Raw genomic sequence first — 25630 nt, 5'->3', positions numbered from 1 at the left:
CTGACATTAATCATTACAGTTAATTCTGTTCTAACTGCCAGATATCTGGCTGTGCGATTAGCAGGTTCCAATAAAAAAATAAAAAACACTGAGGAACGAATCTATAGGATAAAACTGAGAAGCGCACCTATAGGATCAACAGTATTGACTATCAGGGGAGATACTGCCACCTGCTGGTGAGGAAAACACCCTGCAGCTACGCGGCCGATCAGTAATTGCAATAAACACAAACAAAATATGCATTTAAACAGTTCTTTATAAAAAAGAAAATGGTGTGGTACACATGACATAGAGATGGATTAAGGACAACCAAGGGTAGCAGTGGGAGAGGTGGAAGCTCACTGCACTCTGCCACTGGAAGCAAAACACCGTAGTTGAATCAAGAGCAGCCGTGTGATTTGCTTACTCCGCTGTATGTGTCACTCCACGTGACCTCGCTGCGAGAGGAAAAGTGCTTCTGCAATCAGCGTGCGTGTGGGTCAACAAATGATTTATACCGAACCGTGTACAACAATGATATTTTGAAACCACACACACACACACACACACATAGACTGACACAACCACAGTCAGATATACTTTGAAAATAAAGGTTTCTTTTCTCTTTACAGAACGAAATAAAGCAGTAAAACAGAAGTAGTGTTCCCCGTCTGGAGGAGAGGGCGTCTGGGGGGGGTCCTGGGGTCACACGCTGGAGCTGTCCTCCAGTAAGTCTCCCAGGAGCTCATTCAGGTCATCGTCTGTGGAGCAGAGCCAACCAGGGGGTTAAGGCTAAATAGTGTCTCTTCAGACACACACACACACACACACACACACACACACACACACACACACACACACACACACACACACACACACACACACACACACACACACACACACACACACACACACACAGTACATACAGTCAGACAGAACAACAATCTCTTATCGCACACACAGAGACACACAAACTCACTCAGACACACAAAAACACAGTCTAGTAGAAGACCCACACACACACACACACACACATTCAGAAAAACACAAAAACATGTCTCTCTCTTCAAACCCACATACATGTAGTCAGACAGACAGAACAACAGTATCTTATCGCACACACACTGACACACAAACTCACTCAGACACACAAACACAGTCTCCCAGAAGACCGACAGAAAGAAACACACACACACGTTTCTCTCTTCCCAGAAAGACTGACCGTTCAGTCACACACACCAGTCTCTCAGAAGACTGACCGTTCAGTCACACACACCAGTCTCTCAGAAGACAGACAGTTCAGTCACACACAGACCCAGACGCAACCACCTCCCCCCCGTCCCTCACCCACCTCCCCCCGTCCCTCACCCACCTCCCCCCCGTCCCTCACCCACCTCCCCCCGTCCCTCACCCACCTCCCCCCCGTCCCTCACCCACCTCCGCCCCCCGTCCCTCACCCACCTCCGCCCCCCCGTCCCTCACCCACCTCCCCCCCGTCCCTCACCCACCTCCGCCCCCCCGTCCCTCACCCACCTCCGCCCCCCGTCCCTCACACACCTCCGCCCCCCCGCCCTCACCCACCTCCCCCCCGTCCCTCACCCACCTCCCCCCCGTCCCTCACCCACCTCCCCCCCGTCCCTCACCCACCTCCCCCCCGTCCCTCACCCACCTCCCCCCCGTCCCTCACCCACCTCCGCCCCCCCGTCCCTCACCCACCTCCGCCCCCCGTCCCTCACCCACCTCCGCCCCCCGTCCCTCACCCACCTCCGCCCCCCGTCCCTCACCCACCTCCCCCCCGTCCCTCACCCACCTCCGCCCCCGTCCCAGGCCGGGTCCTGCGGGCCCCCCTGGAGCTCCGTGCCAGGGGGAACCTCCTCCGAGCGGGTCCCTGGGGCGACCCCTCGCTGGCGCACCTCCTCATCGTCCTCGTCTTCGTCCTCGTCCTCCAGCTCCAGCTGCATGGAGGAGACGGGGCCCCAAGGGGCCGAGGTGGACGGGCAGGCGGGCTCCTGGATCACAGCACCCGCCGGGGCGGTCTTTAGGGGTCGGCGTGGTTGAACCCCTCCTCAGAGGGATTCATGGGCGCGTTTAATCCTGCCGCTAAACTTCCCTCCCTGCAATAGTCACCAGGGGTGACGAAAATGTAAACTATTCTTGACCGACCACCGAGCCCCATTAACCGGATAACCGATCAGATTCTAGCTGCGCCAGCCTCCTGCTATTTCTGCTTATCTCTCTCCGACTCACACACACACACACACACACTCCGAGTGAGAGGCAGTGGCTCTAACCGCGGCACGACCTGTGTTTGAATTGAAACACGAGGCATGCTTACTGCAAGTTGACCGTGTGTAGAGAACGGGGCCAATCGGAAGAGGGCAGCGTTAGGAACTCATTTGAATCATTGCCGCGGGTGTAATTAAGACTTGAGGAGAAATTAAACAGTGGGCGCGATACGCGATGTCCGTCCAACTTCCAATAAGTCCCCTCATCCGATCATCTTTTTGTGTGAAGTGAAACCAACACACACTCCACAGTCCACACTGACCCCAAAAAATTGTTGAACCGACAAGCGACAAGAGTGAACGGTTAACGTTGATACGGTCAACCATCGGTCAAACGGACATCAGTTAACATCCCTAATAGTCACTCTTTTACAATGATTGCCTGACATTCACCCATTCATGCACATTCACACAGCGACGGCGTCGTCCGCCATGCAAGAAGATAGACGGCTCCTCGGGAGCAGCTAGCATTCGGCTCTACCTCCTGATCCGAATGCCGCCCACCCAAATGCCTTTCAGCGCTTCGAGAAATCTGGGCTAATAGAACCAAAGGGGAGAGCTGCTCAGTCTTCCTCTCCACCCCGGAGGCGTCAGAGACCCTTTGATCTACACAGACCGACTCACACAGAGGAAAACAGATCCTTCTGTGTACAACCCTGGCTGGGGCTCTTTCATCAGACACCCCAACGAGAAGGGGCACGGAACAAAGTAACACGTCGAAGGCCGAAGAAAAAAAAAGACCTTGGAAGAGTCGGGCACTTAATGAACAAACTTAATGTATGTTGGACGTACGTCCTTGCACTTAATCCTACAATTGTTACTGCTTGGCTCTTTGTTCTACTAACATCCTTACTGTACCGACAGCGATATATTGTTGTTTCTCTTTCTTCTGACTAATTATTGGAAAGTCGCTTTGGATAAAAGCATCTGCTTAATGCCCTAAATATAAATGTTATATACAATGTACACAGACAGGTGTCTTGTTCCTTCACAACACAGCGTTCACCTGTGCATGGGTGTGCGTGCGTGTGCGTGACTCACCTGCATCAGAGGAGGGAGGCACGGGGTGACGGAGGAGGAGGAGAAGGAGGTGGAGGAGCTGCCCTCTCCATCCGGGGGGTAGATCTTCAGCAGGTTACTGGGCGTGACGTTCAGGTAATGGTTACGGTGGGAGGGCGAGAACACACCCACCTGGGAGTAGTCAAAAAAAAAAAAAGGGGGGGGGGGGGGGTCAAACGAGTGGAGGAGGTGAAGCACAGCACAGCCGACCCCCGCACCATGTCTGCCTTCATGGCCCCCCCCCCAGGGCCCACTGGTCAACCCCTCTCTCTCAGACTGGGAGCCGGAACGCTGGAGGCAACGCTAGGTGGAGGGGGATTAAAGGGGCTGTACGTTAGATTTAAAAGAGCCGTCATTTCAGTGTAATTGGTTTAGAACTGCCGTCACCGTTAGCGGGTTAAATAAGCGGTGAAATGACTGCGTATGACACATCTTAGAATAATTTCTGATTTGTTCAGCTCTAGCTCTTTATATAATCTCTCGAATCTCACCAGCAAGCACCCAAAACCTGGCAGTTCCTCCAGCTCCATCTCTCGCCTGTTGATGCGTGTGTCGTGGATCTAATGCATTCATTGTAGTTCACACATTTGCACGTCATTATTAATTTCGCATTTCTAACTTCCGTATTCCCCATCCCGCCCGTCTCTGGTATTGCTGCTATCGTTTCTTTGTATTTTAGTTTCAACATTTTCTATGATGTTTTATGCTCTTATTGATGACTCTTTTTCTGAAATAAATCTGTACACAGTGACCTTGATGTGTGTGTGTGTGTGTGTGTCAACAAATGATATGTGTGTGTCAATTCTCCCTCACGGGGGATCCAATGAGCTGTGAGTAAGGGCGATGGGGCGAGCCCTGTGGGCGGAGCCTTGTGGGGGGAGCCCTGTGGGCGGAGCCTTGTGGGGGGAGCCTTGTGGGGGGAGCCTTGTGGGCGGAGCCTTGTGGGGGGAGCCCTCTTGCCTGTTTGAGCAGCAGCACCGCACCCGCCTTCAGCTCGCCCAGTCGGTCCTCCAGGAGGCGCCGGTGAACCGTGCCCGCGATCTCACCTGGGGACGCGCACACGCACACACACACACACTGTGATTGTTTGTGCAGGGGAGCAGGCAGTGAAGGGAGAGTCTTTCTGCATTACAGCTTCTTTGAATTTCAAATGCAAAAGAAGAGAGAGGAAGATGTGAAGGGAAATGTAAGGTAAGGGTATAGTTGGTCCGTACACTCGCAATTGTGCCCACAAAACTCTCACACACACACACACACACACACACACACACACACACACACACACACACACACACACACACACACACACACACACACACACACACACACACACACACACACACACACACACACACACACACGTCGAAACTCCCTTCTGATGTTGTCACTAGTCTCAAAAATCCAAGCTTTTGGTTTCCGGCCCAGGCTCTGTGCCGTTCCCCTCCTCTCCAGAGTGTCTGCTACAGCACAGTACGACTGCCTGGCCGGAGACTCTGCTGTGGCAGAACTGAACTGAAACGCATGCAGCCAACCAGTCCCCTCCCATCATCATTATGCCATGTTCAGATATTCATTCTTCATCGTCACAGGTCTTGATGTGGCTCGGGCCTAAAAAAAAAAAAAGTTTGGTTCCTGTTGGTTGTCAGTTGAGGTCATGGGTAGGTAGGGAATTTATTTTATTTTTTTATTTTATTTTTTCCAGCGGCAGCGAATGATAGGTAGGTTGTTTTCATTTAAAAACGAGAAATTTCGCTCATCCTTGTACAGAATGAAGAGGTGCTGTACCAAAACGTAATTATAGAGGTGCTGTACCAAAACGTAATTACATAAAAAAAAATAAAAAAAAAAATTCTTTTTTTTTTTTTTATAAAACTCATAAAATAATTTGGGTCGCACATAAATTGACAGGGTCGGTCGGAAACCGGAACCAAACAAAAAAAATTTTTAGGCCTCTGCGGCGCTCAAAGCCTCAGCTGGGTACGAGGGAAGGTCCCCATGACCTGAGAGTTGATGGTCCCAAATTGATGGTCACAGTGTGCGACCGGCTGGTAAAAACACTCAAGTCACTCAGGGTTGAGAAATTGCCCGATGGCATGCAGCGTGTTCTCGCAGGGATGGGTGGTCTCTCTCCCTCTCTCCCTCCCTCTCTGACTTATTGATTGAATAAAAAAAAAAAATGCTTGACATATCGAAAGAAGAGAACAATAAAGACAACGAGGTTGTTGAGACACTAAAAAGAAAATGTAAATTCGCCCGATACGTCTGTCGGCTGAAGCAGGAAGATTGCCTCAGCTCTAAGAGTGTGATAAGTGCAGGCTACGCCATAATTGCCATTTTAGGGACCACAATGCAACTCCAATTATGGACATCATACCCCGCTTGTTTTGTCTTGACATGACGAAAAACAAAACAAACTATGTATAATTAAATAGCCTGTCGTTTCGGACTGAATGCACCGTTGTTAATTAGCCATTCCACTCTAAACGTCTCAAGGATTGGTGTTTCTGGAGCGTGAAGAGGAGGAGGAAGGCTTGCTACCTGTGGGGTCTCTGAACACGGCCTTGGCGTCCGCGTGCGTGTGCATGATGCTTTTCAGCTGCACCGCCATGTTGGGCACCTTGTTCTGGGCCAGCTGCCTCAACGCCGCCTGGGGAGAGCGGAGAACCAATCAGGAGCCACGACATTTAACCATTGAACTAAATCAGGAAGCACAACTTTGAACCTTTGAACCAATCAGGAACCAGAATATTGAACAAATCAGGAACCAGAACATACTCAGGCCTCTTCATATTGGCCCCCTTGGTAAAAGAGGGTCACCCTATAGAACAAATAAGGAACCAGAACATACTCAGGCCTCTTCCTATTGGCCCCCTTGGTAAAGGAGGGTCACCCTCTAGAACCAATAAGGAACCAGAACATACTCAGGCCTCTTCCTATTGGCCCCCTTGGTAAAAGAGGGTCACCCTATAGAACCAATATGAACCAGAATATACTCTGGCCCCGCCCTATTGGCCCCCTCGATGAAGGAGGATGACCCCATTGGGCCAATCAGGAACCAGAACATACTCTTCGCTCGCCCTATTGGCCCCCCTTGGTGAAGGAGGGGGACCCACAAAGTCAAGCGTCACTCGACGTTGCAGAAGATTCCCATCCCATGGATGGCGTCGGACGAACGCTGCAATTTCCATTAGCGCGCTGTGGCGCGTTTGATGCCAGCGCTGGGGGTCAATCACAGCCATCGCTACAAACAGCAAACAATCCGTCAACTAATCAATAGACAAATGCAGCGAAGGAACGCTGCCTGCCAGGGGGGAAAACTCTTTTAACGGGCAAAAATACATTTACGGGATTACATTTATTTTCATCCTGAATAACGATGGCTGGGATCCAAGATGGGGTCCATGCTAAGCGCCTTGCGGACGCAATCAGGCGCGCTCACTTCAACTCCTACCTGCATGAGCCAGGAGATGAAGAGCTGGGAACCGGCTTACCTTCCGCAGCACCATGACAACGCTGTACGAGTGCAGGAAACACGTGGCGTTCCTCTCGTCCAATCCCATGTCTGCCTTCATGGCCCCCCAGGGCCCACTGGTGAACTCCTCCTCCTCTGACTGGGATCCGGAACACTGGAGGCAACGTGAGGTGGAGGGGGATTAAAGGGTGCCGGAGGCTGGATTTGAAAGAGACGTCAATTCAGTGTAATTGGGTTAGAAGCGCCTTCGCCATACGCTAGCTATTAGCGAGGGAAATGCTCTGTGAAATGACTGCCTGCCTCTGTATGACACAGTTTAGATTAATCTCAGATTAGTTCCGCTATCGCTCTTTAGAATCTCACCTGCAGCAACGAAAGCGTTGAAGTTTATCCAGCTCCATCCGTCTCCTGTTGATGTGTGTGTCGTGGATCTAATATTTACTTTAGGGGCACTGGCTGTCTCATTTGACGTGCGTGCGTGCGTGTGTGGAGCAAGGCTATGGGTGTAGCGAGGCTGCGGTACCTGGCTTGGCAGGCGGGCCACAGCGCCGTGGGCGGGGGTTTGAGGGACCGACACCACGATGTCATCCAGGCTCTGGTTCAGGGACTGGGGGGCGACAGGGGGGAGGTGACGTGTTGTTATCCCCTGGTGGTGATGATCACACCCACCTCGCCCACATGTGACAACAGTCATGTGACATTGTTACGCTAAAAACAGAGCAAACATCATTGGGCTATATTCCACTTGGTCAATAACCTCCAGGTGAAGGACGACAGCTTCTACTTTTGCTGGTACTCTGTGCATGCATCGACATATTCTTCCCCACTTTTCCCATTTTATTCAAACGTTGTTTTTTTTTTCATACTATTAAGGTCCTGTTCTTCTGCTATGACACCTTTATTGCCAAACCGGAAAAAAATAAAAACCAGCCGTCTCAAAGCCCTGCTGTACCTCTGCTTGACCGTCTTGGTATATTGGCCATCCTGTCGGTTAAATCCCCGTCTTCCCCGATTAAACATCAATAAACAAACCCCATCTGATCTCATGTTAACCAGAGGGGGAGGGGGGACAGAGGGACCGACCTGCTGGGGCAGCAGCCCCGCGGGCCCGGGGAACCGCCGGGCGCTGGGGGGCTGGGCCCCGGAGCGAGGCCTCTTCCTGGGGGGGTTGTTGGCGGCCGACACCAGCCGGACCAGGTGGTTGGTCAGCACCGGCGTGCTCAGGGGCCGGGGGCTGTACATGGGGGGGGGCGCGGGGCTCCCCCCAGGCGTGGTCCACGGCCTCTGCGATGGGGGGTGGTGAGAGCCTCTCGTTGCCCGGGGGGAGGGGCTGCTGGGGACGTTGAACACCACGGGGATCCAGGGAGGGGCGGGGCCTAAAGAGGGGCAGGGCCCCGGGGGGCCCGACGGCACGCAGTGCGGCGGTCGGCGTGGCGACGGCGAGACACCGCCAGACCCTCGGTACGGCGTCCGGGATTCAGGGTGTGTCCGCCCGTGGTTCGGGGGGCGGAGCCTATTGGCCGAGGATATGAGCTCCCCGGCGGTGGGGGGGGCTAACGCCTTCTGGTTCTGGACCCCCGGGCCCGCCTGGTGGACGCTCTCATCCAGGTCCGCGAGGTCCACGTCCCAGTCCTCGAACTCATCCTCGACCTCAGAGGCCTTCTGGGGCTCGTCGCCTGCTGGGCGCCTCAGCTGGGCGGCCACGTCCGGACAGGCATGCTGTGCAGAGGACGAGGAAGGTTCTGGAACGCAGGAGATCTGCCTCAAGCCCGGACGGACAGTGTCTGTGGCAGCCGTCTGCGTGGGGCCGCGTGTGTCCTTATTGAGGGCTTTGAGGGTCCGGTGGGGGGAAGTGTTGTCCTGGCCACCTGGAGTAGGAGCGCTCAGTGCAGAGGATGGAACGGGAGCGGACACGCAGGCTGGCACTGCTGGGGCAGCCCACTCTGCCTCGAACAGGTCCTGCGCGCACGCACACGCACACACACGTTAAAACAGGTTTTTAACAATGCAATTAAGGAACACAATGTTAGGCTACCGGAATAATGAAGACTGTATTGCCATCAGGTGTGAACGTCTTGTGTGAATCACCTCATCGTCAAAGTCATCGCCAATGCTGAACAATCCGTTTAGATTGCAGGTCTGAAATAGAGCAATTACAACACGAAAAGGTTGAGAATTACTCTATGACATAAACCTACACTTTGAATCAATATGCACAGTTTTCTTGTCATTAGCCACTGAATTCGTTTTTTCAGATTTGCTTACCATTGCTGGGATTTGGTGAAACTGAAACTTTTATATAATCATCTTCAATGGTGGCAGGGGTTAAACGCAATCCATTTATTATCTCATAACATCAATACCACCCCGCTGTCTTACTTGACAACAAAAGGAAGGAAATCGAGCCATGATCGAGATGCATCGTGAAAAGTTTAGCCTTGGCGCCGCTGCGTTTGAGCTCAACGTGCTGACGTACGCACTGTTTACTAACGCGCTTCCGGGTCTGGCCCCACCCCGCCTGACGTTTGTCAGCCTCGCATCGGAGCCTGAACAACAGCGCCCTCTAGTGGTCATATCTGGACATGACATCCTCGCAGTGGACTCTGAACAACACCCCCCTCTAGTTGTCAGATCTGGACAGGACAGCATCGGCGTATCAGCTTGCAGGCATATCTAATAATAACCACTGTTGGAGTTGCGTGGAAAACAGTTTTGACACAGTAGGTCATTAAACCAGTCTCCACTTGGAAAAGAGACGCCTAGAGAATTGTAGGACTACTAATGCATATTTTTTACGTGCGTGTATCTGAACCCAAAGACAACTGTTGCAAGACAGCGTGAGTATAACAGCTATGTATTCAGATCATATTTATTTTACATATTCCTTCTGAAAACAGGTCGGATTGCAGAAACCAGTTTCTCTTATCAACATTTACATTTACCCGTTTTCCTTGCGACTGTTTTTGCCATTTCATCGTGTATCCTCTTCCTCTTAAAGCAACCTATTGACTTCTTAATATTTTCTTTCATGCATTGTGTCCTTGGGGTCTTCAAAAGCGCTCCAAACTAAGAATTATGATATTTAAACTGTAATAAATAACTATAAGTAAACCGCAAAGGTGACCTTGTTTACTGTTCCATTTGAATGACACAGTTCCTTCGCTAATACCACATTATTATCATTATTACTATCCTGTATAGACCCGTGCGTTGACTGAATGTCGAAGGACACCTTCCCCTTCACCGACACCTCCCTCCGCTCCCTGAGGCTGGAGCAGGAGCACCAGGACTGGGAGAATGCCCGGCGGGCCCTGGCCCACAGGAGAGCCATGACCCGGGCCCCGCTGGCGCCTGCGCCCTTGCCTCCCCCCGCTCCCTCAGCGGGCAGAGGAGCGCCTGGGCCCGGGCGGAGGAAGCTGCAGGAGGTCCGGGCGCCCCCTCCCGCGGTGCGCTGCCGAGACGTGGCCGTCCACAACACGTTCATGTGCGGGGACATGCGGGGGGTGTACGCGCTGCTGAAGGACCCCGCGATGGTCAACGCGCTGATGGAGACGGTTCACGAGGAGATGGTGTGGACGCCGGAGATGGGTGTGTTATACACGCATATACCTCCTCCTACTTCTACTACAAATACAAATACAACTACTACTACTACAACTACTACTCAGTGGCGTAAATATCGACGTGCAAGCAAAATATATATTTCCACCAGGGCATATAACCATGATGTTACGCCACTGCTACTACTACTACTACTACTACTACTACTACTACTACTTATACTACTTATACTACTACTACTACTACTTATACTACTTATACTAGTACTACTGCTACCACTACTACTACCAGCGTACTGCTACTCCTACTACATTTAAACCAACCAATCCACTAACAAATGTCAAATTCAAAGGAGCCTCACCTTTAAGTGAGGACTGCAGAGCTCTGGAATAAACCTACCGCAACAGAGTGTGGCTAATAAACCCTTCATCGACCCTACTTCCATCTACACTAGTCATGTTAATACAGGGTTAGTAAACCCTTTATTAGGGGGTTTACTAACCCTTTATTAACCCTAATAAAGGGCCAGTAAACTCGTTATTAGGGTTGATAATAACCTTCAGTGTTTCCCCTATATGCACCTAGCAGCGGCGTATTCATTGCCATAACAATGTGAGCTAATCAACAAGTACATGTTCTAATACTATCTCAGCTACTATCTCAGACTCTCAGCTGCCCTCAGCTGATTAAAAGTGTCAGGGGGGGCGTGAGCGGCAGAGTGGACTTAGTGTCTTATGTATTTATTTATATATTTTAATAGGTTACTTATTTTATTTTAAATAAACATAAGACCAAGGGTCAGACGTTTTACAAGAATTTTGATCTTACAAAGTCATGACAGAGGGACTTGGTGTCTTTATTCATGTTTGAAAGATGAACACATATTATTTTATTATTAAGAGAATATAAGCTGATGAAGCTGACAAGTGACCAATGTTTACTTTTTAAAAATATTATAATTAAATGCAAACCCCTGTGAATCATTTGCTCTTGTTTCGCTGTTTTGAGATCCACACAGACTTAGCAGTCTTGTTTAAATGTTACAAATTGAGTTAATAAACTGAAGTTGGAAATAGTTTTAAGTTGTTGCAGATGTTATCTCCGTTAATTTTATTAATCTAAATAAATAAATATTACCAGGTTCTCAATAGTAGGCTATTTCAATTCAGGGAGGGCGTGATACAATGTCTGTCTCCTAGGGGGGGAATGAAAGAAAAATGATTGAGAACCACTGGTCGAGAACATGTTGTACTTGTTGATTAGCTCACGTTGTTGTGGCAATGAAAACACCCTCAGGGCTCTTTATGGTCTTACTGCAACCTTATGTTTTAAAAAATATATCTCTACTTATTTCTAAGAAATTTCTTTTTAGCAAAAATGTCAACATAAATTTTTTTTAGCAACGTTTTCAGTAGCGTCGCCATTATTGACTCGAGAGCCCCAAAACGTGTTGAATAGAGGCATGGCCTATTTATGCTCCTTCTACAACCTTTGTGATGGGGAGAGGGGAGGGACTGGGAAGATGCATTGGTTTGAGGCACAGACCTTTTCGATTGCTGTAGTATTTGGGTTATGGGATTTTAATGTATAGGGTGGTTGTTGATATAAATCTTTTTTGTTAAATAAATGTAAATAATGTTTTTAAAGATTATACTTGTAATATGTTCCATCTCTCCTTATTTCCCCTGCTCATTAATGTGCACAAATGTACTGTATGTATGTTGCCAGTAGACACCTCCCGGCAGGGTGCGCTTTGCGAGCACACAAAAAAAATTGCGCGCAGAAAAACATAACATTTCCCCTCCGCTGCTGCAACTCCATCCTCGGGGAAACACTGACCTTTATTAACCGTTGTGGACTTTAACGAAAAGAGAGTCAGGAAACCGAAACCCCGTTTCCTCTGTCGAACCTGAGCGCCTCTCCCCGACCCGCTGTCCTCATGGCCCTGCCCCCCTGCCCCCCCCCCCCCCCCCTCAGGCATGTGGACCCTGACCTCCAAGGTGAGGCAGACCTCGGCGCTGCGGCTGGCCGCCAGCCGGGGCCACGTGGGCTGCGTGGAGGAGCTGCTGTTCCGGGGGGCCGAGGCGGACGCCGACCCCGGGGGGCGCACGGCCCTGCAGGACGCCTGCGTGGGGGGCCACGCGCCCTGCGTGCGGCTGCTGCTGAACCACGGCGCCGCCCCCGACCTGATGACCGCCGACGGCAGCGCCCCCCTGCACCTCGCCGCCGCGGCCCGGGCCCTGGGGTGAGTGGGGGGCAAGAGACCGAATGTCAACAGTGGACCTCAGTGGGTTGTGTGGGTTGGGGGTAGTAGCAGGAGTAGTAGTAGCAGTAGTATACTACTAGTAGTAGTAGTAGACGGAGTTGGGAGATAGGGAGGGGCAGGGTTAGATAGTAGGGAGGAGGAGGGGAGGTGGAGGGTTAGATAGTAGGGAGGAGATGAAGAGGTGGAGGGTTAGATAGTAGGGAGGAGGAGGGTTAGATAGTGGGGAGGAGGAGGGTTAGATAGTAGGGAGGAGGAGGGGAGGTGGAGGGTTAGATAGTAGGGAGGAGATGAAGAGGAGGAGGGTTAGATAGTAGGGAGGAGGAGGGTTAGATAGTAGGGAGGAGGAGGGTTAGATAGTAGGGAGGAGGAGGGGGAATAATGCCAGGAGACTCTGGTCAGAGAAGGCGATCTAAATCCATGCGGTTGTGGGAGGAGCACCGGGCATGGTCTTCCTCCTCACCCTTTACCCACGGGGGGGGGTGCGGGGTCCCAGGTGCTGCGTGCTGCTGCTGGACGGCGGGGCGGAGGTCAACCTGCCGACCCGGGACTCCCGTCTGACCCCGCTGCACCTGGCGGCGCGGGCCGCCACGGAGGAGCTGGCGGAGCTCTTCCTGTCGCGCGGGGCCGACGTGCGCGCCAAGAACCGCGAGGGCGAGACGCCGCTGAACGCGGCCTGCGCGGGGGCGGAGCGGCCGGCCGAGGCGGGCCGCTACCTGCGCGTGGTGCAGCTGCTGCTGGGGGCCGGCGCCGAGCCCTTCACCGCCGGCAGGAAGCTGCACACGCCGCTGCACAACGCCTGCGCCAACTGCAGCGCGCGCATCGCGGAGAGGCTCCTGCTGCGCGGCGCCCGCGCCGACGTGGAGAACTGCGCCGGGTACACACCCATGGACTGCCTGCTGCAGGTGCGGGGGGACGTCGGGGTGGGGGGGGGAGGAGCTTTGTTTCTATAAGCGGGAGGAGCTTTGTTTCTATAAGTGGGAGGAGCTTTGTTTCTATAGGTGGAAGGAGCTTTGTTTCTATAGGTGGAAGGAGCTTTGTTTCTATAAGTGGGAGGAGCTTTGTTTCTATAAGTGGGAGGGGCTTTTTTTCTCGATGTGGGTACTAAGGAGTTAGTGGGGGGAGCTTTGTGTTTCGATGGGGGAAGGGAGGAGTAAGTGGGAGGAGCTTTGTGTTTCGATGGGGGAAGGGAGGAGTAAGTGGGAGGAGCTTTGTGTTTCGATGGGGGAAGGGAGGAGTAAGTGGGAGGAGCTTTGTGTTTCGATGGGGGAAGGGAGGAGTTAGTGGGAGGAGCTTTGTGTTTCTCGATGTGGCTACCGAGGAGTAGTAGTTATTGTTAATTCAAATTGAGGGTCATTATATTTAAGTATATGACGATGAAAAGTATGGTACCGGACTTCAACCATTTCGCCTTTCTTTTAAATGGTTTCAGACCTGGTTCTGTTTATTTTTACGGCACAGCTTCTCCTCGTAACTCACTTGGACTTTAAAACGATCTATATTAAAAGACAGCTTTATATGTGTGTGTATTATGACCCGTCTAAGTCGACGCAGGATCATACTGTTGTCCATGTCCCCGTCAGGTGGTGGAGGACTACCCAGGGCAGCAGCCTGAAGTCATCGCTCGCTCTCTCCTCAACCACGGAGCCAAGCTCGCTTCACCCAAGGTCGGGCCCAGCATGAATGAATGAATGAATGGACGAATGAACGAATGAATGAATGAATGACTGAACGGATGAATGAATGAACGAACGAACGAACGAATGACTGACTGAACGGATGAATGAATGAATGGACGAAGGAATGGACGAATGAACATGTTAGCTGGAATCAGAATTTAGTATAGAATCTACATTTAGAATGATCCCAAAAGAAATCCAAAAAATATATCCAAGTAATATTTAGAGATAGCAATTTCTGCCCAACAAAGCAGGTTTTGACTTTCAGGGGTTTGTGTACGAAGCCATTACACACACCACAGAGAGACAAACACTTCTCCTGTGTTAAAAGGTCCTGAAGTATTGTTTACTGTCCCCTGCCACGCTGGAAGTCCTGCTGAACACCTACACCATCATCCCTCCCTGTGGATGGATGGAGGCTCTGTCCAGCGACGTGTACAAGGTGAACCTCAGCCCCCATCACCGCAGATGAACTCCCACTTCCTCCTCAATAACAAGAACTCTAGAGGCGAACTGTAGAGGCGAAAATGTGGTGCCCTTACAATAGCGAAGCCTGTTGTGTTCCTTGTTGCGTGCATTTGTTTTTTTCTCAACAGTGGCTGTGGTGTGGGGGAGGGGGTATCACTGTGTTGCACTGCTTGTGTGTTTTTTGTAAGTGTGTGTCCTTAAATAGCTCTTGCTGGTGTGCACTGTAAGATGAGGACTAGTTCTCAGTGCTTATAAAACGACATTAATCCCAGACAGGCAATGACTGAGGGTCTCTCTCACAGTAGAAGGCATAGGTTAAATACATTATATTAAATAGTGTAAATCACAATATAAAATAAGAATAAAATATATTTAATTTATCCCGTCTTTCTCCACACCCGTCTCCCCTACCTCCACCCCTCTCCCCCACCCCCACCTCCCCTACCTCTGTCTCCCCCCGTCCCCTACCTCCACCCCCCTCACCCCCACCCCCCTACCTCTGCCCCATCCGGTCCAGGAGCACCAGGCCTTCTTCGACCGGGTGCGTCGGCTGAGCGGACAGCCGCGGTCCCTGCAGCACCTGTGTCGCGGCGTCGTGCGGCACTCCCTGGGCGCCGCCTGTCACTCGGCCGTCGGCCGGCTGCCCGTCCCCGGCACCATCCAGGACTACCTCCTGCTGTGCAACGACGGCACGCTCCGGTGACCGCGGCCTGGAGGTCGGAGGTCACGGAGGAGGGAATGGACATTGAGGAGTAGTGTAGCTGATTGTGTCAAAAAAAACAACATTGTATAGAAATATATATTCTTATTGTTTCCATGTCTTGTTTGTTTTCTGCTGGCTATGTGGAAGGGTGGACGTACGATATGCGTGGAGGTCGTAGGTCACGGAGGCGGTGATGGACGTTGAGGAGTGTAGCTGGTGGTGTAAAAATTTAAAAACTCATTGTGTAAATATATTATATTCTTCTTATGTCCATGTTTTGTTTGTTTTCTGATGGCTGTATGGGTGGACCGACGTATTAAACAGGTTACTTTTGCTTGGGATCAGAAAAGCTATATATAGGCCCTATCTATATATACAGCATATATATTTTATCTATAAATGTATACATGTTTATATATTTATATATATGTATACACTGCAGCCTATATAAAATTGCATAATTACAACTGTGTGTGTGTCACACGCTTTTAAGAATACATTTATAAAATAGGAATATATATTATGATGGCTGCATGCTACATTTATAAAACAACCACAGAATTGATGAACTCTGTGAATTGACAGGTTCAAACCGATAGCATGTCAGTTTGAACATAATTTTCTTCACAATTGAAAAAGGTTAACCCGGGAGTGGTCTCCTCATGACCAGCGGACGCGGCTTCGCTGCGGCGGCGGCCCGACCCCGAGCGCTCCCGATGATGACGTCTCCCGTGCGATGACGTCACGGCGCTTCGTCCACAGTGTTTCTGTGGTCGGACGGGGCTGTGGCACACACAAAAAAAAAACACCGCTGCCATGACTTTAAACATGATTTGATCCCGCTGCAGGTAAGATCCCGCAGTGCATCACACTCGAAGAGCACACACGTTAGGGAGACAGGTCGTCCCGTCGGACGTTAACATCTCTGGGGGAAGGTTTAGACCGCCGAAGGTCGTGCTACGGGGGTAGCTAGGCTAGCCGGGTTGCTAACCCTTAGCCACACAGCGAGCCCTGTAGGATAGAGTTGAGATGTGTCAGGCGGCGTATCACGCCAGGAGGGCAACGGTGGGTCTCACATTAACCCACGTGTCCTACTAAGAGAATAACGGCTTATCTCATCTGCACTTATGTCACACACTGCAGCTCATGTCTCTGAATAGGGCTGCTCTGGCTGTTATTCATGTGTGTGTGTGCATGCATTTTGGTTTAAGTTCTACCACAGCAGGATCTTGAATAAAGCAGTCGTACTGTGCCGCAGCAGATCCTCTAGGGAGGGGTCGAACGGATCTGTGAGACTATTGACAGCATAACAAGGGAGTCGTAACCTGTGTGTTTGTGTGTGTATGTGTGTGCCAACGAACGAACAGGTTTCAGTTTGCGCACAGGAATGGCACTGTGTGCGCTGACCATGTTGGACGGGCTGGGAGACGAGATGACGGCGGCGGGCGGCGCCCTGATCCTGCTGCTGGCGATGGTCCTGGCCTGGCTGTCCACGCACGTGGCCGACCGGGGGGACCACATCCTGGGCACCATCCTGACCGTGGGGGCCCACGCCTCCCTCATCGGGCTGGGGGGCCACGACGGCTACAGCAGCGGCCCCGCCAGCTCGGACGCGCCCGAGCAGCAGAGCCCCCCGGCGTCCCAGGAGAACAAGCCGGAGGAGGGGGGGTCGGAGGGGACGGGGGAGGGCGAGGGGACGGGGGAGGGCGGGGCGGACGTCGGCGCCGACAGACTGATGGACATACAGAGCAAACAGCAGCACACCTGCGCTCAGCACTCTCATGATGAGGAGGAGGAGGAGGAGGAGGAGGATGACGAAGAGGTGGACGAGGAGGACGATGACGCGGAGGAGGACGAAGAGGACGAGGAGGTGGGCGAGGAAGAGGAGGAGAAAACGCCGGCCAAGCTGGGTTCCGTGGTCCCAGAATGCACCACCGCCGCCGCCGCCGTCACAACCACCAGCAACATCTCCGTCCGTTTGAAGTTCCTGAACGACACCGAGGAGGTGGCGTCGGTGGCGCCGCAGGAGACCGTGGGTCTGCTGAAAAGGTAAACAAAACCATCACAGATGTTCCCATACCGATTCTGATTCCTGAACTTGAGTATCGGCCGAGACCGAGTCTATACCGACACAGCATCTAGCATTGTAACTAGTAATAGCATTTGTTCTTATTGATTGGTTCTCTTAGGATTAGCAATGTACAGTCGGTTCACTTACTGTCGACAAAATATAGTTGACACTTACTTACTGCATTTTTAGGCCGCATCAGAGGAATTTACGATACTGGTATCGGTAGCGTAACGCCCTTCTCACCATTTTACCCACAATCCCTTTCTCCCTCCCTCGACAGCAAATTCTTCTCGGGCCGCGAGCAGCAGGTGAAGCTCATCTACCAGGGCCAGCTGCTGCAGGACCCCAAGCGCACGCTGTCCTCGCTCAACATCACGCACAACAGCGTCATCCACTGCCACGTCTGCCAGCTGCTGGCGGCGGCGGAGGCGGAGCCGGAGGACGAGGAGGAGAGCGGTGTCCCTCCCCCCGGGGGAGGGGGGGGCGTCCGGTGGGGCGTGTCCGGGGGGGTCCGGGCGGCGGGTGTGGCCCTCAGCACCAGCAGCCTGGTGGTGCCGGTGTTCGTGGTGATCCTGGCCGTGGTGTGGTACTTCCGCATCAACTACCGCCAGTTCTTCACGGCGCCCGCCACCATCTCCCTGGTCGGGGTGACGGTGTTCTTCAGCTTCCTCGTCTTCGGCATGCACGGCCGCTGAAGGGGGCGGGGCCTCGGGCCCGTCGTTAACCATGGAGGGAGAGCCCTGATTGGTCCGTTTACTGTCGGTGTGGGCGTAAACGTGTAAGGGACACGGACCAATCAGGGCGTCGGTGTAGATGCTACCTAGAAGACTGGAAGTGTGTGTGTGCATTCATAAGTTGGGGAAAATGTACAGTTCAAGATCGTCATATGCAGTGTGTGCGTCTACGATGAACGGACCTGGGTTTTTCAGCGTAATGTTATGAAGTTACATGTCCTGCTTGTTTTAGTGTCTGGTTCGTTGGAGTTAGTTTCAATACTCATTCACCATTAGGAGGTCGGAGGTTCATATTGCTCCATGTTTCTCATATTTTAATCTCACCACGTGAACTTCACTTTTTCTATTTTTTGTTCAACATGATTATGCTAAACTGGATAAGTGACCAATGTTTGACTTGGGCTGGATATTTTTGAGCTGTGTTGAATTGAAGTTTTCTTGTTTATTTTCAGAAACGTTTTTCCGAAAAACCAGTTATTTGGCAGTAATGACTTATTTTGTGCAAGGCTTTGGTTTTCTTATCGTGTTTGTTTTGCTTGAATCACTCTACACGAGTACTTATGAAACTAGAATATTAACACCAAAATAGACAATATCAAAAATGTTGTGTAAATACTGTAAATAAAAGATTTAGGTGACTTTGCATCCTGAACTTGAATATTTAGGGCTTTAGCAATACATCAGAGGTTGTCTCTTGTGTCCTCAGTTGGACTGCTGTGACTTGACTATTCAGAATAAATCATTTTGAACTAGCTTGGTCACTGGTGGGTTCATTGTGTTGTATGATTTGTGTTGGTGTACTGATCAAACATCAAACCTTAAACTCCTGAATCAAGCCCTCCGTATATTAGAGCATTGTAGTAATTGTCAGGTACAAAAAAGACAAAGCTAACAACTGATCATCACAAATGAGAAAATTGCACATTGTAGGTAAAGCCCAAAGTAAATTTTTTCAGTTAAACATTCTGTTGGGATAACCAAAAGCGTTAGCTAACATTTGTTCAGTTTTGACTAAACAAGTTATAAAACGGGAAATTGTAAAATATGAGTCTGCTACATGAAGCTGAGAACCACTCTGAGTGGTAGTTTCATACAGGCTACAATCCCTGCTCTGACAAAATAACTAGTTCTACCTACTCCTACGGAAGCAGGTTTTATAAGTCACTTTTGCCTCTGATCACATTTTGGGATCTCCTGGACAGAAGTTCTGCTGCAAACTGTTATCCTTGTGGTTTACCACAGGGAAGTTAAATCATGTTGCATAGTTTTAACAGGACATTTTAAACATCCTATCAAACAATCTGCCGAAAGGAAATGAAAGTGTCCTGATGCTGTATACAAATGACAGCTATGTGCTCGCAACGTGCATGCCTTGCTCTGACGCAGAACAAATCCGCGCTGGTGGAGGTTAAGTATGATATAAAAGCTCTGCTTTTTCCATTGATTGAAGGGTTTGGGAGGGCATAAGGGCAGAATCTGACTCAGAATTCTGGATTGGAAATTTGAGATTAAATTCAGAACTCGAAAAATAATCAAATGTGGCCCTTAACCACTTCCCTAGAAAGGAGATCGCCACCATTCAAATAAATATACATGAGAGAGATCAAGCTTTTAAATATGACAGCCTTCCTCGTACAGAGCTGAGCGCAAACCTGGTCTGATGGACGGCAACAATCCTTTCCTGGATGGAAGTTCACATGTTTCGCCATCAGATTGAACACAAAAGATTTCCTCAAACGTTATCAAGATCCAGATCATTATCATGATATTTCTAAGTGTTCAGACGTCTCACCAATCCCTGAACACCTACGATATCTACACAACACACGCACTTAATTTAACGTCACAGCAAAGAAAAGAGAAAGCCTCAATAACAGTAAAGCAAAATCTGCGTTTTCACCCATGCAGTTATAGAAGCACAATGCACACGTTGTGTGAGTAAAACATGTTAGTCCATTCAAGCTAAATTTCAAAGCCTTCAAAATGCCACACAAATGTATAAATCCGTTCCACACTGAGAACTAGTCCTGATCCTACATTGCACACAAGCAAGACCTATCCAAGGACAAACGCCTACAAAAAAACATGATTTAATTCGAATTACCCTCCCCCACAGCCACTGTTTACTTCTCCATTATGAAGGGCCGCATTGCTGTAGCAAAAAAACAATACTAAAATAAAATAAAATAAGAAATGCGCACAACGATGAACACAAGGGGCTTCTCTTTTGTAAGGGCACCACACTTCACCTCTAGAGTCCTTGTTATTTTTGAGTTGAAAAAAGTCTACTTATTTTAGAGTGGCCTTTCCCTCCATGTTCCCGTTTGTTACGAAGAGAAGGCCGGGGTACGCGCCGGGGCCCCAGAGTCTAGTTGAACTCGTCGTACAGGGAGGCCATGGAGGCGGTCGGCAGCTGCTTCGGTCTCTTGTTTTTGTTGGAGAAGCCGAGGTTACCCTGAGAGGTGCCGCTGGCGCTGCTGCTGCTAGCACTGCCGCTACCACCAGCGCCGGTCGGGCCGCCGCCGCCGCCGCCGCCGCCGCCGCCGCCTCCCCCCCGCTGGGCCGCCGGGTCCCCCATGGCGCCGCCGCCGCCGTAGGCCGTGGAGGACGGACGCTTCTTCTTGGGCCTCCGGGGGTCTGTCGGGTTGGGACCGCCTGGGGGCCACAGACAACAGAGTCAACCTCACGGTGGTGGAGTCAGAGGGAACGGTGAACAGTTGCAAGTGAACAAGGTGCTATAATCCAGAATTAACAACGGTCAATTACCCCCGTCGGCCACATCGGCCTTGACAAAGCGCCACAGAAACATCCCATTTTTATGTCCGCAGATTATATCTATAAAAGGAATAATATCTATCTAGATGAACGGAACCGATGTCTAAGCAGTGTTGGTAACGGTCGTATGAGCAGAATAAACAACTGGTCCCGTGAAGGGATGCTAGTGTATGTTCCTGAGGTGACTGTTCACGGTGTTCCGTACTCGAGTTGGACGACACAGAGTTCTCCGACGAGTCCTCCCACTGCAGGCGACTCATCAGGGCCTGGCCGCCCGCCACGTCGTAGCCGTTACCCCCGGCAACCGCATCCACGCTGGCCAGCGACGGTAACCTGGCAACCGAAACGAAACCAACCCGCAGATCAGACGAACCCGATGCAAAGCCCAGGATCCACTGTTATTATCACAAAGTAACCGCAGTATTAAAAAAAACAATAAGTATTGGGAAAGGGCTCTCACTATGACAACCAACCAGGGGCCTCTTCGGACCTGGGGGCCCCAAGAAGACCACCCTGACTCACCCTGAGGGCCCCAAAAGGACCACTCTGAGGCCTCGCAAGAGGACCACCCTGACTCACCCTGGGGGCCCCAAGAGGAGCACCCCGACTCATTCTGAGGGCCCCAAAAGGATCACTCTGACTCACCCTGAGGGCCCCAAGAGGAGCACCCCGACTCATTCTGAGGGCCCCAAGAGGACCACCCTGACTCACCCTGAGGGCCCCAAGAGGAACACCCGGACTGTCCTCCTCTGCTGGTCCGTGTGCTGGGGGCACCGCTGGGACCTGGGGGGGCACACAGGGATCACATGACCACACCAACCAAACAACATGGCCGCCGTCCACCGAGGAGCTTGGAGGAGTGCCGACAGAGACCTGCTGGGACCTGTGACATGTCTGATAACGGGGACATGTTTGTGTGACATCTGTGGGGGGGGGGGGGGGGGGGGAAGACAGTGTGGTGACAATATACTAAATGTAATAAATACTAAATAAATATAAGGCTTCTCAGGGATTGGTTTGGCAAAGGTCGGGCGCATAGTTCAACACATAATGATGCAAGATATAGAAGGAGCTTCATTTGACTCAAAGGCAAAATGTGGCCAGACTTTCTCTTCCGTTGCGGACTACTCTTTGCTAGACCACAAAAAGGGTTTCCTGCTGTCCCAGAGACATCCTTGCTACCTTACCTGGTGCACATCTTTTTGGTGTGCTCGGAAATCACCCCGCATTGCTGTAGGGAGAGGAGGCCACATTGAGTCGAAACAAGAATACAAAGCTTTGCGGAAAGCTTGAAAGCTATTATTAACTTTAAAAGGTACGACTTTGAGGCCGGTCGAGGTGGATTCAACTCAACTCAGTCTTACCGTTGTCAACAGAGAGCGCAGTTCCTGGGGACCCAGTGTTTCGTAGTTAATACCCACACTGTAGCTGTACTGCAGGAAGAGGTGGAAGGAGAGAGAACGTCAACACAGAGCGATCACACGGTTTTACTTGACAGGTAAAGGCAGAGGGGAGTTAACTTACCTTGTAGGGCTCTGTATTGGTACTGCCACTGAGCTCACCTGAAGCATCAAATAGGCAGAATTAGTGGAACCGGTCAGCAGAACCATAAATAAAATATAGTACATTTTAAATAAGTTAAAGTGATGGAAGCTGTTGGTGTAAAGGTGAACAACTGACTTCTACATTAACTAAGACAGGTGAATAACAAGGGTATGACCTCCCGGTGTGTTTTTGGAAGTCGAAAGTACACAACGAACACCGTCGTGCTTCACAAGAAAAGGGAATGCTTTTAAGTAGGGGGAGACATATGTGTGGTTTAATTTGGTATGTCCAAAAACCAAATCATCAAACCAGCCTTGATAGTGTGTGTTTTGTATATGATCTTTTTTACCTTCCTTGTGAAGGTTGTACCATCATCTCAGTAAAACTCACCATTTTTGTGTTTGACCGATTTGGATCTTCTGGGGGAATTCTGAAGCTGCATGAAACATGACAAAGAGATAAGGTGTAACTTTCATCCTTATTTCTCTGTAATTCTAGTTAAAACAGATTGGATTCAGTTCTTTCTTACAAACCAATATATACCTTTTCACCTTTTCTCTTCTTAGCTGGAGAGAAAAAGAGTTTGGTTCATTTGAAATGGGATTTATCTTTCTGACTAAACCAAAATTTACACCGAAGATCCTCATGAGGACAAAATCAAAAGGTTGTTCACCTTTTTTCTCCGCCCCGTATGACCAATCGTTGTCATTGAGGTCATCGTTGTCTTCCTGATCGCTCTCTGACTTGTTCAAGTTGTTGTTGTTCGCTAGCCTTTGGTTTTTAAGGGTAGAAACTAAATGTTAATTTCTCTCTGTAGCTCATAACAAATAGAATTTTAGGAGTACTACATTCAGTCATCGTTGTCACTGAACATTGCTCTCATCGTTAGAGAACCCTTCAATAAGAACAAGTGCTGTTAGTAGTTACAATGCTAGATGCTGTATCGATGTATACTCGGTATCGGACGGTACTCAGGAATCGGCATCGGGAATGAAGACATGGTATCGGAACATCTCTAATCCGAAGTCCCGGTGGAAGGGCTGACCTGCGGTTGGCGATGCGGCTGCTGTTCCGCCCCATCCCCAGGCACTTCTCCAGGTGAGGCGCGAAGCGAGAGGCGGCGATGCAGCGCTTGCAGTTGGGACACTCGCACTCCTTGTTCTTCCACTGGTTGTACACCTGACCGAACACGTCCACCCCCGGCTGGTCCACGATTTCTAAGAGAACAGACGAGAGGGAAACATGCATCTGTGTAACAGACCGTGACCGGCTGGCTCACGCCGATGCTGGCAAAGCAACGTGTTGCTTCCTCCCGAGTTTGGCCCCAACGGGACTCGAACTCGCGTCCTCTTTCCTGTGGTGTAAGCGGCATAGCCCACTCAACCACAGGAAAAGATTTCTACAGTCGAGTGGGCGTATTTTTTGTCTTGCGTTGCGTGAGAAATAAAGAAGGAGAAGCTCTGATACCCACCGAATTCCTTCATGCTCTCTTGGTCCGTGTCGTCAAGGAAGAAGTGCCCCTGTTTCACAGCACGGTGGACTTCAAAGGACAGGCCCAAACACGCGTCTTCCACCAGGTCACAGTAGATCTCATCCACTAAGGCCTGGGAAATTCAGTGACATTAGCACCACATATTTTGTTTTTTACCAATTTGTAAATTCGTATGTTCTTGTATCTTAAATTCTTAAGTTCTTGTATCTTTTACTTTAGTTTTTAATTTATTTATTCTATTTCATCCTTTTTTAATTGATCGCTTATGTTCCTGCTTGTTTATATGGTGTTATATATATATATATATCTTCTTCATTGTTCATTGTTATTGTCTTAATGTATGCACCTTAATCACCAAGCCAAATTCCTGGTTGGTGTAAAACCCTTCTTGGCAATTAAATCCTTTCTGATATAAACCGTCCGAAAGACCCAACAACAGGAGTTAAATATATAGTAAGAATATTACTTCAATGTGTGCTCGCTTACCTCTAGTTTGGTGTCGTTCAGGCCTGACAGGGATTTCTCCTCCATTTTCATTTGGCAAAATGGTAATGGTTGATCAGCAAATCATGAAGGGCCGTCTAACTTTGGACAATACAAAACGAAACAATAATCAATAGACATGACTGCAAACATGGCACCTTTTTCTTTATCATTAAGTTACCCTTTCTCTTCAGTATGAATGTCTTCATTAACCAGAAATGTTTGGCGTGCATGCATCTATATCGTTCAGGGGGTGAATATTGCATTGGCCAACCCGAATTAATAATCATAAATTCCCAATTAATGCATTTTCATCAGAAACATAAATAAATACAATATGTCCAGGATACTTTAGGAGAAGCGCGTGATCCGTGTGGGCCTCTGAAGTAGTGTCAGTGATGGGCTGACAGAGATACAAATGTGTGTGGACACCTTGATTCAACGCAGCGCTCCGCCATCGTCATGTTGCCCTGATCGAGCCGCACAATGTTGTGACATTTCCTGGTTTTAGAAAAGAACCACTTAGTTTCCTCCTGCGTTGTGAACGTACCTTGGTCAGAGAAGGTTTCCACACGCTCAGTATGCATTACTAGACCCGAGCATTACTGTATCGGGGCCTGCCGTGTACATCGTAGTACTTTCCAGTGGATATTCGTCGCTGTAGTACCTCAGCGTTGCCAGATTGTGCAATATTTCCTAACCAATCTGGCAACCCTAGGTGCAGCACGCCTCAGCAAGGGTTGCCAGATTGGGCGGGATATCTGGCCCAATATGGCAACACCGCTCATCAACAGGAGCAGCGCTGCTTTCTGCTGGTTCAACCTAGGCATTACCAGAGGTGCAAGATTCATAGAGCGGCATCAATGTTCGATTGGTTATGCCTAAGTCTGGCCATATACCTACCTTTGTAAGTACACCTACTTTTGTTTCGCCAACTGAAGGCAATACAAGAATCGAAACGATCTAATTTATACGTAGACATAAATTATGAACAGGCCATAGAGCGTAGTTAATAGGAATATTCATATGGCTTATGAATTACTGTAACTTTACAGATTTAT

At 50.0% G+C, this 25630-nt stretch overlaps 4 protein-coding genes across 5 annotated transcripts; 2 read left to right on the top strand and 2 right to left on the bottom strand.

Moving 5' to 3' along the window:
* Nucleotides 1–238: 238 nt before the first annotated feature.
* Nucleotides 239–16392, bottom strand: hrob (homologous recombination factor with OB-fold). Its single transcript, XM_030342614.1, has 13 exons — nucleotides 16385–16392; nucleotides 15264–15476; nucleotides 13336–13518; nucleotides 13094–13233; nucleotides 12350–12639; nucleotides 7879–8754; nucleotides 7319–7402; nucleotides 6815–6949; nucleotides 5862–5970; nucleotides 4284–4369; nucleotides 3306–3455; nucleotides 1790–1988; nucleotides 239–740 (listed from the first exon to the last, which is right to left on the bottom strand). Exons 1-13 carry the CDS (start codon nucleotides 16390–16392, stop codon nucleotides 685–687), a joined length of 2529 nt encoding a protein of 842 aa, XP_030198474.1. The 3' UTR covers nucleotides 239–684.
* asb16 (ankyrin repeat and SOCS box containing 16) lies at nucleotides 9463–15824 on the top strand. The gene is made up of 7 exons (XM_030348573.1): nucleotides 9463–9632; nucleotides 9997–10383; nucleotides 12334–12601; nucleotides 13116–13524; nucleotides 14203–14286; nucleotides 14630–14740; nucleotides 15284–15824. The coding sequence occupies exons 2-7, from the start codon at nucleotides 10014–10016 to the stop codon at nucleotides 15467–15469; spliced, it is 1428 nt and encodes a 475-aa protein (XP_030204433.1). The 5' UTR covers nucleotides 9463–9632; nucleotides 9997–10013; the 3' UTR covers nucleotides 15470–15824.
* Nucleotides 15580–19027, top strand: tmub2 (transmembrane and ubiquitin-like domain containing 2). The gene is made up of 4 exons (XM_030348782.1): nucleotides 15580–15713; nucleotides 16109–16317; nucleotides 16837–17518; nucleotides 17821–19027. The coding sequence occupies exons 3-4, from the start codon at nucleotides 16857–16859 to the stop codon at nucleotides 18233–18235; spliced, it is 1077 nt and encodes a 358-aa protein (XP_030204642.1). The 5' UTR covers nucleotides 15580–15713; nucleotides 16109–16317; nucleotides 16837–16856; the 3' UTR covers nucleotides 18236–19027.
* Nucleotides 19028–19098: 71 nt separating this feature from the next.
* atxn7l3a (ataxin 7 like 3a) lies at nucleotides 19099–25274 on the bottom strand. 2 transcript variants are annotated; one of them, XM_030348743.1, is made up of 13 exons: nucleotides 25120–25274; nucleotides 24573–24667; nucleotides 24066–24198; nucleotides 23640–23811; nucleotides 23268–23365; nucleotides 23138–23160; nucleotides 22985–23030; nucleotides 22574–22611; nucleotides 22414–22482; nucleotides 22237–22280; nucleotides 21761–21832; nucleotides 21255–21382; nucleotides 19099–20929 (listed from the first exon to the last, which is right to left on the bottom strand). In XM_030348743.1, exons 2-13 carry the CDS (start codon nucleotides 24621–24623, stop codon nucleotides 20643–20645), a joined length of 1161 nt encoding a protein of 386 aa, XP_030204603.1. In that variant the 5' UTR covers nucleotides 24624–24667; nucleotides 25120–25274; the 3' UTR covers nucleotides 19099–20642. The 2 variants fall into 2 exon arrangements, with proteins under 2 accessions (XP_030204603.1, XP_030204594.1); XM_030348734.1 differs by having other exon boundaries at nucleotides 24573–24671; nucleotides 25120–25264.
* Nucleotides 25275–25630: the final 356 nt, after the last annotated feature.

This window comes from Gadus morhua, chromosome 2 (genome assembly GCF_902167405.1).
Source record: "Gadus morhua chromosome 2, gadMor3.0, whole genome shotgun sequence".
Lineage (NCBI taxonomy): Eukaryota > Metazoa > Chordata > Actinopteri > Gadiformes > Gadidae > Gadus > Gadus morhua.
The sequence above is the reverse complement of the archived record's forward strand: the minus strand, read 5'-3'. Positions and strand labels throughout refer to the sequence as shown.

Excerpts from the sequence above, each read along its gene's own strand:
- asb16 (XM_030348573.1), top strand. The coding sequence starts at position 10,014 with ATGTCGAAGGACACCTTCCCCTTCACCGACACCTCCCTCCGCTCCCTG. Across the intron at positions 12,602-13,115 it reads GCCGCGGCCCGGGCCCTGGG|GTGCTGCGTGCTGCTGCTGG; the intron begins GTGAGTGGGGGG and ends GCGGGGTCCCAG. Across the intron at positions 14,741-15,283 it reads TGTCCAGCGACGTGTACAAG|GAGCACCAGGCCTTCTTCGA; the intron begins GTGAACCTCAGC and ends CATCCGGTCCAG.
- hrob (XM_030342614.1), bottom strand. Across the intron at positions 12,640-13,093 it reads GGGACCCCGCACCCCCCCCC|GTCCACTGTTGACATTCGGT; the intron begins GTGGGTAAAGGG and ends CAACCCACTGAG. Across the intron at positions 8,755-12,349 it reads AGGTCTGCCTCACCTTGGAG|GACCTGTTCGAGGCAGAGTG; the intron begins GTCAGGGTCCAC and ends GCGTGCGCGCAG.
- tmub2 (XM_030348782.1), top strand. The coding sequence starts at position 16,857 with ATGGCACTGTGTGCGCTGACCATGTTGGACGGGCTGGGAGACGAGATG. Across the intron at positions 17,519-17,820 it reads ACCGTGGGTCTGCTGAAAAG|CAAATTCTTCTCGGGCCGCG; the intron begins GTAAACAAAACC and ends CTCCCTCGACAG.
- atxn7l3a (XM_030348743.1), bottom strand. The coding sequence starts at position 24,623 with ATGAAAATGGAGGAGAAATCCCTGTCAGGCCTGAACGACACCAAACTA. Across the intron at positions 24,199-24,572 it reads TGAACGACACCAAACTAGAG|GCCTTAGTGGATGAGATCTA; the intron begins GTAAGCGAGCAC and ends TGAATTTCCCAG. Across the intron at positions 23,161-23,267 it reads ATACGGGGCGGAGAAAAAAG|CTAAGAAGAGAAAAGGTGAA; the intron begins GTGAACAACCTT and ends TTTTCTCTCCAG.